This window comes from Mustela nivalis, assembly GCF_964662115.1.
Source record: "Mustela nivalis genome assembly, chromosome: 9".
NCBI classification, from domain to species: Eukaryota; Metazoa; Chordata; class Mammalia; order Carnivora; family Mustelidae; genus Mustela; species Mustela nivalis.
In genome coordinates, this window is record NC_139028.1 from 86759884 (window position 1) to 86772582 (window position 12699).

Sequence of the window (12699 nt, forward strand, 5' to 3'; positions counted from 1 at the left end):
CTTTGCATGCCCATAGAGTATATCCTTTTCCAGTTAATTATACATAGCATATGAACATCTTTCTAAGAAAGACAATAATAACCCGCTCAGCTTCATACGGTGGGAGTAGCAGAGGGGTAAGCAGCAGAAGTCATCACACCACTTAAACTCTACATTTTTTCTGACCCTAAGATCCTGTGATTTTAAAAATATATCACCATTGACTTACATTTTCTTAATCACCCCAAATTGCTGGCAAAAATACTGACCCAACCAGTCATTATTACATTGTTAGAACTATAAAGAGATTTGTTATATCAAGATCATGAATTATTTTAAAAGGGCTATTTACTTTACAAACTAAGGCAGATACATCTATTTTACAGATGAAGTGACTGAGGCTTGGAGAGATTACCTAACATGTCCAAAGTTTTCACATAGAAAGGGTTGGTGCTTAGTTAAAGCAGACAACATCATCCTTGGCTGTAACAAATGTGTTAAAGCCAGTATGCCACCAAAATATCACCTGCCATGACATGAAGAAGGTTAGGAAGAAAGGCACTAAAGCACCCTGGTTCTCAAAAGATAAATAATAGTATCTATTATATATGTAAGCAAAATGCTTAATGGTTTAATTGTCCAAGTTAATGTTCAATTAACCAAGCTAATAAAGACATTTCTAAACTTGTTCGCTAATTCATTAGTAAAAATAAAACTCTAATTAATATTTTTTTAGAGTTATAAAAATAATATACATCCAATGCCCTTACAACAAAGGCAGACTAAACAAACTTACAGAAGATTTAATGTCCTTTGCACGGTTAGCATACTTAAGAGTGTTATATGTGTCATCGTAGAATACAGAGGAAGGACTAACAGCAGCTATCATTATAGTTTGACAGTTTCCTCCAAGAGAATCCTTTAACAAGCGAGTGAGCTTACTATTTCTGTAAGGAATATGCTGATTCTTTCTCTGAAAGAGCAAAAAAAGATTTCTTATGTCATTTTCCACATTTAAATGCAAACCTGCTATCACTTCACTCTAGAATTTAAGCACTGCCCAACTCTACGCAGACTTACAATATAATTGGTGATCGAAATGATGATAATGAATCTTATAAAACTACTGAGTGAAACATAAAACAAGTATCCTACTTAAAGGTTATATTCCCATCTAAATAAATATAAACTTTAGTTAATAAAAGAAAAATCAATATTGGTTCATCAGTTGTGGTAAGTATACCATATAAATGTGAGATATTAGCAACTGGGAAAACTGAGTGGGGTATATTTAACAAAATCTTTCCATATTAACTTTTATCAGAAATATAATGTTCATATAAAAATACTCAACTCATTTTTTAAAAAGAAATCAAAATACAAAAGTAATGTATGCCCTATTCGAATCTACCTTAGGAATAATAAGAATTCTGCATGGAAAAGCTGTTTCTCTCATTAAATAATTAGCTAATATGGATATGAAGTAAATTAAAATTATATACAATCTTACAGAGAATTCAACTGAAAGGACATAACAGTTCTAAGAAAACTTAATATTTCTAGGTTTTCCTTTACTTAAAAGACACAGCTCTGATTTTAAAGTAAAAAACAATTTCCAAAAAGCACAACTTCCATAAAAATAGAATATTATAATGTTAAGCTAAAAGCAATCTTATGTTATTCAGTGTAAATCTTTCACATTATAGAAGAGAAAAATGGAAGCTAAACAAAAAGTGAAATGACTATTTCAGGTAACATGGCTGATAACTCAGAGCTGGAAATAGGCCCTAGGTATCCTAGCTCCTAGTAGTACTATACTTTCCATCCTAACAGTGTTTTTCAGTGAGCAATGAGCACTGCTGGTGTTAACTTAAAATGATTTCACATGTACAAGACATGTATTAAACATGGACCCATAAATGACTCAATAGGAGTTAATTATTAAAAATCGGGATGCCATGGGGCGCCTGGGTAGCTCAGTGGGTTAAAGCCTCTGCCTTCAGCTCAGGTCATGATCCCAGGGTCCTGAGATCGAGCCCCGCATGGGACTCTCTGCTCAGCAGGGAGCCTGCTTCCTCCTCTCTCTCTGCCTGCCTCTCTACCTACTTGTTATCTCTGTCTATCAAATAAATAAATAAATAATCTTTAAAAAAAAAATCAGGGGCTCCTGGGTGGCTCAGTGGGTTAAAGCCTCTGCCTTCCGCTCAGGTCATGGTCTTGGGGTCCTGGGATCAAGCCCCGCATCGGGCTCTTTGCTCAGCAGGGAGCCTGCTTCCTCCTCTCTCTGCCTGCCTCTCTGACTACTTGTGATCTCTGTCAAATAAATAAATAAAATATTAAAAAAAAAATCGGGGTGCCTGGGTGGCTCAATGGGTTAAAGGCTCTGCCTTCGGCTCAGGTCATGATTCCAGGGTCCTGAGATCGAGCCCCGCATGGGACTCTCTGCTCAGCAAGGAGCCTGCTTCCCTCCTCTCTCTCTGCCTGCCTCTCTGTCTACTTGTGATCTCTATCTGTCAAATAAATAAATACAATCTTAAAAAAAAAAAAATTAAGTTGGTATGGAAAAAATTCTATAAATGGCTTAAGTTTAGAAAACCAGTCTCTATACCATACTGCCCACTTAGATGTTTGAGATTTTAACCTAGAATATGAAAGACATCTTGCTTTTGTAATCTTTATGTGATTTCAGGAACTTGCCTTTTGCCTCTTTAAAAAGACTTTCCAAATCATTTTAATATACTTTTATTAATTCAAAATACAACATTTTCCTAGCACTCGTTGACCTCTATTTTCCTAAATATAGAGATTTCTTAAAGCTTGAATGTGGCTTGAACTTAAATTAATGATCGCATTTTAATTAAAAGAAAAAAAAAAGGAAGTCATTTTTACCAATACAAAAGTTGTCCAATATGCTGTGTTCTAGTAAGCACTCTGGCATAGAGTAGATATAAAATATTTTTAAATACCCCAAAGGTGTCTAATATACATTACCCTATAAGGTGATTTAACTATATTTTATATCTTAAGACCCTCTTCCTAAGAAAAATCAAAACACTTACTATTTAACCCAAATTTATAGTATATAAAATACTAATCAAAACAAAATTTAGTTTTCTTAAAATATAGTTTTTGTAGTCATCCCAATTCAATTATGCTTGTTGTGTAGTGATCACTAAATGGCCACTTTAATAATCAGATTTAACATAAGTTATGAGAAAGTACCATAAAATCTATCAATATGATATTCAATATGTTTCTTTCAACAAATTGTGATTATAAAACTGGAAATTAAAACCAAACCAAACATAGTTTTTTTTTATATAATAGGCTTCCTATAGTCTTTGCTTTGGAACACAAATATTACTAATACATTCTTGAAATTTGATTTATAACAGACCTTTGAAGCAAAATTATTTTAAGTAGTATCTTCCTAGGAATTACACATATTTCAATTATTTCAAAATACTTAAAATAAATAAACATATTGTACCTACCTTTGTGTCTGCTAAGGCATTGATAACATTCCCAAGAGCTAAGAGTGATCGATTAATATTTGTGCCTTCTATAAATCGGGTTCCTTTAGCAGTGGTAGTACTGGCTCTCTCAGATCCTGCCAGGTCAATGAGTGACATCTTGGCAATTCGTACATTTTGACTGATACTTGCTGTTTTGTCTTGTTGCCGCAAATAAATCTTTTTGAAATTATAGAAGAATAGGAAAAATGAGGATACGATTTAAGAAAATTAAAAGGGAACATGTATTTTATTTTTAAAAGAATATGATATCAAAATTATTTTCATTTTAAAAACAAACTGAACAAGTTTAATAATTTGACTGATATCCAAGAATATCTGAAATAATTATGGAAGTTGAAAAAAACTTTGAAGATGAAAAGATTTCCTAAATGTGTACCAAACGGCAAATAACTTCTGATCTGATAGAGGCTCAAAACAACTGCGATTTGTGTTCTGGTAACCCCTGAGCCAGATCACAGACTTATTGGAGGGTGGTGGTAGGGTCACAGGTAGTCTAGAAATAATGTTCCTAACCAAAAACTAAAGGCAGTGATCAGAAAGCTTTGCATGTCTCCAGAAATTGCTCCTAAAGGAAAGCTGAATTTGAATGTTGACCCAAATTGAAGACTAAGTATTCTAATTCCCAAAAGTATTGTATGTCACTATAATTAAGAAAATGTCTCATATAAAAAATTAGTAAAATATACTTCTCATTTTTAGTCCATTAGAGTAAAGCATCATTTATTGAATGCTACTTTGTAGTTCAACTGAAATAAATTAAGCGGCAAACTTAAAAGAGATTGGTTAAGATTATTCCATTATAAAGATCTTTGTTAGTATTTCTTATAGGGCAGGGTCTAATGCATTCTGGGGAAATTTCAGAGTCACAGATAAACATTTCTCTTATGGCTACTGATAAATGAAGAGTCAGTGGAAAAAACAGAAAGGATTAATAAAGTTTTATGGACTGGTGACTTTCTGAATGACTTGACTGCCTCAGATATGAATTTTTTCTACTATATCAATTTCTTACTGTAAGTTGCTTTACACGAGTATAATACAGAATGAAACTATAAAATAATTTGGATTTTAACAGGACTAGAAACCACAGAAAATAATAGCTACTAACATATGCTTTAACACTTTCTGGAATTGTATTTCTAAAAGAAATACAATGTCAATGCAATCAATGTCCTTAAAGAATGCAAGTACTTGCAAGGTCCTTATGATGAAATTTTTAAAAAAGTGAATCAGAATCTCTTGCTTCTGTAAATCTATACCCAAAAAGAGAAGATTTGTTCTGAATATAACGTCTTTAGGAAAGATTAAATATTTTCACTTCTAAAAACACAAGGGAAAACACCCTTTAATGCTACACCTTATTATGCTGTATCTTCACACAGTAAAAATTTATACTTCTGATTTATATATCCTCAATTCTGAATATTCTTGATAAAATCTTCTCAAAGCTCCAAAATAAAGGATATGCTGAGGAAGAAGTCCACAGCTGAAAGGATTTTCTCTGCATATATGAAAATTAACCCACATGAATTTGCCTTTATTTTAAATTCAATTTTAAGAGCAATAGTTTAATGGTCTGTTACCTGGAAAACAGCATGAGAACGAGAAGATGTGGCATTCATATCAGTGGGATGTTGTGTCCTGTTCTTGTTTCCACTATCCAATAACTGTAAAATCTCCTCTGAGGATTTGGGCTAGAGAAGTTTAAGTGAAAAAAAAAAAAAAACAACAAACCCACATAAAAATAGCCATCTACCTTTAAAATCTTTAGTAAATTCTCAACAAGAAAAAAAGACTTTTAAAGATAAAATTAAAGGTAAAAATGCATTCTACAAATTGCATCCCATTAAGTATTTCCTATATAGAACTAAGCAAGTGATATACAGTTGACCTTTGAACAATGGTACTGACAGAATGTCAGGGCACTGACAGAACTTTCCCCTTCAGGCAATTAAGAATTCACATGGAACTTTATGACTTTCCAAAGGTTTTGCTAATAACCTACTGTTGACTTCAAGCCTTACTGATTATATGACTAATTAATTAATACATATTTTGTATAGTACACATATTATATACTGTATTCTAACAATAAATGAAGCTAGAGAAAAGGAAATGGTATGAAGAAAATTATAAGAAAGAGAAAATACATTTACAGTGCTGTACTGTATTTTATTATGTTCAGTTAGCCACTGTATAGTATACTGTATTTATAAAAATAAATCTGCATATAAGTGGACCTGTTCATCTCAAACCCATGTTGTTTAAGGATCAATGTTACTTTGTCTGGTGTTATATAAGAAATAAAATATAGAATCTTATCTTTTGGAGGAGATAAAATATACATGTATTAAGCAGAATACAGAGTATTAAATTTGAAAGAAGACTTTTAAAAGAAAAGCTCATTTAGAGTGACTGGGTGGCTTAGTCAATTAAGCGTCAGACTCTTGATTTTGGCTCAGGTCATAATCTCAGGGTTGTGAGACTGAGCCCCGCACTAGGCTCCATGCTGGGTGTGGAGCCTGCTTCAGATTCTCCTTCTCCTTCTGCCCCTCCCCTGGAGCTCTCGCACTCACTAAAAAAAGAAAAAAGCCCCCAACCCCCTTACCCAAAAGCAACAACAAAAAGAAAGGCTCATTCAACTATTTCAAAGGAAAACAAAATAATATTGAAGGTATATTCTGATTCTTTTAACTCTGCACTTTATTACTTTTCTTCTTTCTTGAACACAACAGAAAATGAATAAATGGCTAAATAACCACACTTGTTATTACAATAAGGAAAAAAAAATTATAAACATACCTGATGTAAAGTCAACCCCTGAACGACTACCCCCTTCTGGGCATCTTCCCGAACAGCAAGTGGCCCTGAATTTACTAAGAGGTCACGAATCTGTTCATTATATACCTTAAGGAAAAACAAAACAAAAAACTGCTTTAGCACTGAGGTTGAAATAATAGTGACAACATCACACGTGTTGCTGATTTAAGGTTGTATTAGAATTACATCTTAAACATAAGCAGCAACTTATTTGCACCATCTCACTCCTTCTATCTCATGTTGCCATTAATTTCCTACCATTTGAGAAAACAGAAGAGTTTAATTACCTAAGTTTGCAACTGAAATTTAAAGGTAGAGTCATTACACCCTCTCTCCATAATTCCTAACTTGACGATTATGGTGAAATAGAAATAAGACAGCTTGAATTGCCTTCTCCTATTTTCTAGAAATATATTGGGACACATGGTCTTGGGAAATTCCAGTAAGTTATATGGAGGTGGCATGGTTCTCACTGAAGATAGTTTATTATTTCATGATGTCCCAATAGCCGAAACTTTTTAAATTTTAGAACTTGAAGAGTTAAAACCCATACTCAAGGATCGACAGTATTTATTTCATTTATCCTTTAATTACATTAAATCTAATATGCAATTCTTAATAAGTCCTATAACAGGACCCTCCCCCACCACTTTCTTAGGAACTAAGGCCCTAGGATGTTAAGTAATTTGGCCATGGTCACAAAAGTAACAGCAGAGTAGGGATGGGAGTCCTGATTTCCTCGCTCTATTACATGGCACTAAAAACACATCTGTATTGTAGGTCTTTGGTAATTTTTTTTCCTAGAAATTTCTGTAAAGCAATTTCTTTTTTAGTAATTTTTCAGCAACTTTTTTTTAGTAATTTCTATAAACAATGCATAGAAATAGTACTATTGATCCGATTTGATGATTTTATTAAAGGTACTTAATTTTCTACTTGCCAACCAAATGACAACTGATAAGATTTAAAAAAGCATACAGTTTTAGGCTTTAAGAATTATTTCGTGTAAGTTATACACGTGTGTAGTTATGTTCTAATAGATACTGTAAGTGTAAGGCTATCTTGTAAGGCTATCGTGTAAGTTATGTTCTAATAAATAGCCTGTAGTGATACTTCATTGCTGGTAAGATTTTCTACTGAATGATAACCATTTTTAAATGTAAGATTTAAAGTATAAGAAACTTTTAAAAGTAGTAAAATATGAAGATACAATTTTTTGTTATTTTCTTGAAAAGCAGTAGTTACTTTTCAAGTACTTCTCCTTACCCATTTCAATCATACAAAATACAAAATTAGAACAACCATTCTCAAGCCAGTCTACAAATCAGAATCACCTGGGAACTTTTAAAAAACACAGATACATCAGTCACAATCCAGACCTGTTAACTTAAAATGTCCAAGGGTTGAGGCCTCGGCATGCCTATTTTTAAAAAGCCCCATAGCCAACTCTTGTGCACAGCCCAAGTGGAAAATGATGAAATTAGACATTGCCTAACCATTAATAAAATGAAGGCAGATTAAAAGAAAGAAAAAACAATTAAACACATTATAAAAATGACCAACCTTCAAAATTCGCCCAGTTATAAAAGGATATAAGGAGAAACTAAAGAATAGTGCCATATTCTTTACCCAATTAAGTTCAAAGCAATTTTTTTCAGTACTTAACTATAGAAAATGAGTTTTATTTCTCTTTTATTTCCAAGTTCTGTACACAAGAAAATTTTTAGCAACATACACACCTTAATCAATTTTTGAAATGTGAAGAAGCTTTCTCAGTAGGAACCAAACTATAAAGTTGTCAACAAGAGAGCTGGGACTACCAGAAATTTTTTCTCTGCTACCACAAATAGGCAGTAAAATCATGGATTTGTTTCTTTACTGGTATCTGAAACACTATCTGAATATAAAGTTGGTGTGCCTATCTCCTAGTTATGATTTGTCAAATGTCACCTATTACGAAGTGAGCAGAAGTCCTCAAAGAATGAGGACACAAGAGACGGCATGAAGAAGCCTTGACGGGCCAAATCCAGCATAATTTGAGCATATAAATAAATACGGAAAAGGATTATAAGCTACTAAATAATGTTAAGAACCTATGAATCCACACTGATATAATAAAGGAAAGGAAAGTTCTTCCATACAGTAGAAAGCCAAGGAATAAATGTAGATGAACTGATGGAATTTAAATATCACTATTATCTACCATCATAATAATAATAGATTTAGGCATGAATCAACAATGGATGTCAATAGTAACAGATGAAAATTTGAGGAATAAGGGGGTAAAGTAGTATCTTTATAGTTTCTGCACTAACTCTGCCAAAACCAATATAATGGAACAGATCAAAGTTAACACAGCCAGTAATCAGACTAACTAACTATACCAGCCTCTTGATATGATACTATAAGAACTCAACATTACTTCCATTGTGTTTCTGCATGTGCATAACCTATTGACTAACTAACCAAATTAGGGTTTTTATGACAGTGACATAAAATACAGAAAAAAATCCAATTGGGACTAAAGAGAAATAACAATTGAATGCAATTTATGATCTTAGATTTTCTTGATTTATAGATTAGGTAATGGTGTTCTATCATTGTTAATTTCCTGATTTGGGTACTATTCAGTGGTTATTTAAGAAAATATCCAGTTGTAACTTAAATAGTTCAGAAGAAAGAAATACACATATATAGAGGGAGAAGCAAAGGTAGTAAGATGTTAACATATGAGTCTGGGTGAAGGGTATCTGGAAGTTCTTTTTGCTAATTTTACTAATCAGAAATTAGGCCAAAACAAAATACTCAACAAAAAAAGAATAAGATGTGCAACAAATACCTAAGAGCAGGAATTTTAATGATTTTACATATTCATAAGAAAATTCTTAATGACAGAGAAGTTTGAATGGGCCATGGAAATTCTTTTTTTTAAAAATTACTCATTTATTTATTTGACACACATAGAGAGAGATCACAAATAGGCAGAAGTAGGCAGAGAGAGAGAGAAGCAGGCTCCCTGCTGAGCAGAGCCTGATGTGGGGCTTGAGCCCAGGACCCTGGGATCATGACCTGAGCTGAAGGCAGAGGCTTAACCCAGAGCCACCTAGGCACCCCGGAACTTCTTAATGGTTTCTCAACTATTGACTAACCTAAAGAACGGTTCTGTCAACTTACCTCCAGATAAGAAACTGCAGTACTACATACTTTTTCTTCTTTAATTTCATCCATGGATCTATAAAGGTCTAACATTGTTAGATACATTACTCCAGGTTCAGCAGCTGATCCTAGCATCGTGTGGGTCTTCCCAGCTCCAGTAGCACCATATGCAAGCACTGAGTTTTTATAAAAAGGGATCAAAGTTCTTTATTATGATATACAACATTACTATATCTACTGTCTAGTGGATAGTTCCATCTGAATATTCTGAACATAACTTTAAACTCAAGAGATCCAAAATTAACGTAGAGCCTTATCCTTAAAACCTGGGAATTTTAGCACAAATCCACTCTTCTCCTATATTCTGTATTCTGGTTAACAGTACTATCCTCCCCTCTGCTCCCTCCCTCTCCTCCACACCAATTGTTCAAATTTTGATTCATCAGTTACCAGTTTCCTTATCTCGTCTCAATCTTCTTTAATCCATCTATCAGAATTTTGTAGTTTTTTTTTTTTACGGAAACAAAATCTGAATATGTTAAATCTTAATTGTTCAACAGTCCTACATGAGAAAGTTTGTATTCTTTGCCTTGGAATATTATTAGGCACTCCCTCCAGCCTATTTGTTCCTTGCAGTCGTCTAGGGATGCTAGATTTGTGAGGTTCTCTGCATGTGCTGTTTCTTTCTTATGCCACTGCCTTTCCACTGAAGACTTCCTCTACTTGATCCAGCTGGAATACTTAAACCTGCTCTAAATATTCAGCATAAATGTCACTTTTCCATGTCTTCTCTGTCACAGACAGAAACATCTACTCCCTCATTTGAGCCCTCAGTATATGCTATATATCCTTCTAACATGTATCACACTATATTTCCAACTGTGAGCTCCACTAAGGCTGCAGCTGGGTATCCTTCATAACTAGCAAATCACCGGCACAAAGCAGATACAAACTACAAGTTTGCTGAATAATGAATTCCAATAGAAGTCATTTATAAAATTTCCTTATGAAATTTGTGTTTTAGGCAAATTAGTTTGTTTCCATGATTCTCTCCAGTATAACATAAAAGTGCTATGTTCTTCAAACACAAAACGAAACAAAAAGCTACTCTGAATTACTTATGGCAAATACTTGACACAATATAAAACCATTAAGTTCTCATATTATTACAAGTAAAACTATTTTTATAAGTTAAATCGCTCTGTTAAACCAAATATTAACTACTAAAATACTTTTCAGTGGAATCAATTAAGCTGACATATTTCATTCTTTTCATTTTATACAAGCTAGTAGTACAATAAGAAGTCTTAAGACAGCTAGATAGTAATACAAAATAAAGCCAAGAAGGAAACAGATTCAGTATTAGTTTGGTGGAGATTTTTTTCATTTGGAGTCAAGAAAAATTTAAATCTCTGTAAATAGTATGGAGTTTCATGAATGAGGAAAAGAATACAAACTTAAAAAATGAGGATCATAGCAATTCTAATCAATAAACCACATTCTATTCTTATTTGACCAAGAGGGTAAGTCTTCTGTAATAAAACTGAATGAGTCAGTGAAAGACAGTGAAACATGTTACAATTTTAGGGTCATCTTAAAGAAAACGTTGTAAATGGTGGTAATTACAAAAATAAGATATAAATTATGGTCTTAGGTACCTTTTAAGTATTGAATTAACTGGCCTTTGGATCTTCTTCTAGGAAATCAACATGGCCATTTTGAAAGGCAAATTACTATAGATCTATCCAGAGCACCAGAGATGCTTTCTGGGCTAAAGATATACTAAAATAACATATGATACTCAATTAACATGGGCTTTTAGCTTTTTTTCCAAGGTACTATTAAAAAAAAATCATTCTGTAAAGAAACTTGCAGTGTTCAGAAATGTCCAACTTTTCCCCAGGGATTGATAGCTGTATAGGTAAGCGAGGGAATATTAGTGAATACAAATTGTGAGAAATCTGGTTGAAATACCCATGTGGTTTAATAACATAGGAAAATTGAAAAGATAACTGTCTATCAGGATTATAAAAAGACTTTGGAAGAGAATGTTTCACAAATTATATGTTACATATGAAGCCTAATTTTCAAAGAAAGTCTATATTTACAGTGAAATTCTATTTAACGTTATAATTTTTAGCAAATAAGCACCTTAAAATTGATCATGTTTAGAATGGGCAAAGTAGATGTCCATTCTAATGTAAAACTGAAATCAGATGGAAAAATTAAACTCTGACTGAAACAATTACCTGTGCAATTATATCCATTCAAAAAACTACGAAGAATTGGCTTAGTAGTATGTTCAAAAACTTCCAATTGAGTTGAAGTTTCATCGAAAACTGCATCAAATACAAACTTGAGATCCTTATTTTGTCTTTTTGTAATATCTCGATTTGCAGTTTTCTTTCCGTGGAAAAAACTAATTTCTTCTTGTTTGGGGTCAAAAACTAGGATATGCTTATCTACAACATGGACCACTTTATGGAATCCAGCTGCCTTTTCTTTTGTGTTTTCTGGACGCACACGAACAACTACTTTCATATGGTGACACAGGTCTTCCTCAGTGACAGACATTGTTGATTATCTTTCTTCCCCTGTTTGTATGAATGCCTGAATATTTCTCTGCAATTAAAAAGGAAAGTAAAGTATTAATATAAGTTCTATTGTATATAATACGACTGGCATATAGAGTTCATTAAAAAAAAAGGTACTAATTCGATTCCATTCCTATTAATTCTATTCCACTTACCTGGAAATAAATAAATAGATGCATTTATATATTTCTAAGATTTTTATTTATTTGACAGAGAGAGAGGGAGAGAGAGAGAGAGAGAGAGAGAACACAAACAGGGGGAGTGGGAGAGGGAGAAGCAGGTTTCCTGCCAAGCAGGAAGCCAGACATAGGACTCGATCCTAGGACCCTGGGATCATGACCTGAGCCAAAGGCAGATGCTTAACGACTGAGCCACACAGGCGCCCTGGAAATATAGACACACATAATTCACTCCTTGGTTCAAAACCTTCCAATGGTTACTTTATTCAGATAACAAGCTGAAGTTTTCTAAACGGTCTCCATTTTCACCTCATGGTTTATGATCTTTGCCTTGCTCTCTCCATTCCAACTAACCCACCAAGCACTCTTTCTACCAACCACTCTCTCCATTGCAACGTGCTTCCTTCAATACCTGCGTGACTCTTACTTCTTTCA

General features: G+C 33.4%; 1 protein-coding gene across 1 annotated transcript in view; it reads right to left on the bottom strand.

Moving 5' to 3' along the window:
• Positions 1-12699, bottom strand: part of KIF18A (kinesin family member 18A) — a 79778-nt gene that overhangs the window by 57993 nt on the left and 9086 nt on the right. The window contains exons 2-7 of the mRNA XM_082683256.1: positions 11741-12113; positions 9510-9667; positions 6318-6422; positions 5099-5209; positions 3474-3671; positions 776-952 (exon numbers count right to left, since the gene is read on the bottom strand). Of these exons, the coding sequence (XP_082539382.1) occupies positions 776-952; positions 3474-3671; positions 5099-5209; positions 6318-6422; positions 9510-9667; positions 11741-12065 (1074 nt within the window). The 5' untranslated portion in view covers positions 12066-12113. The remainder of the gene's footprint in view (positions 1-775; positions 953-3473; positions 3672-5098; positions 5210-6317; positions 6423-9509; positions 9668-11740; positions 12114-12699) is intronic.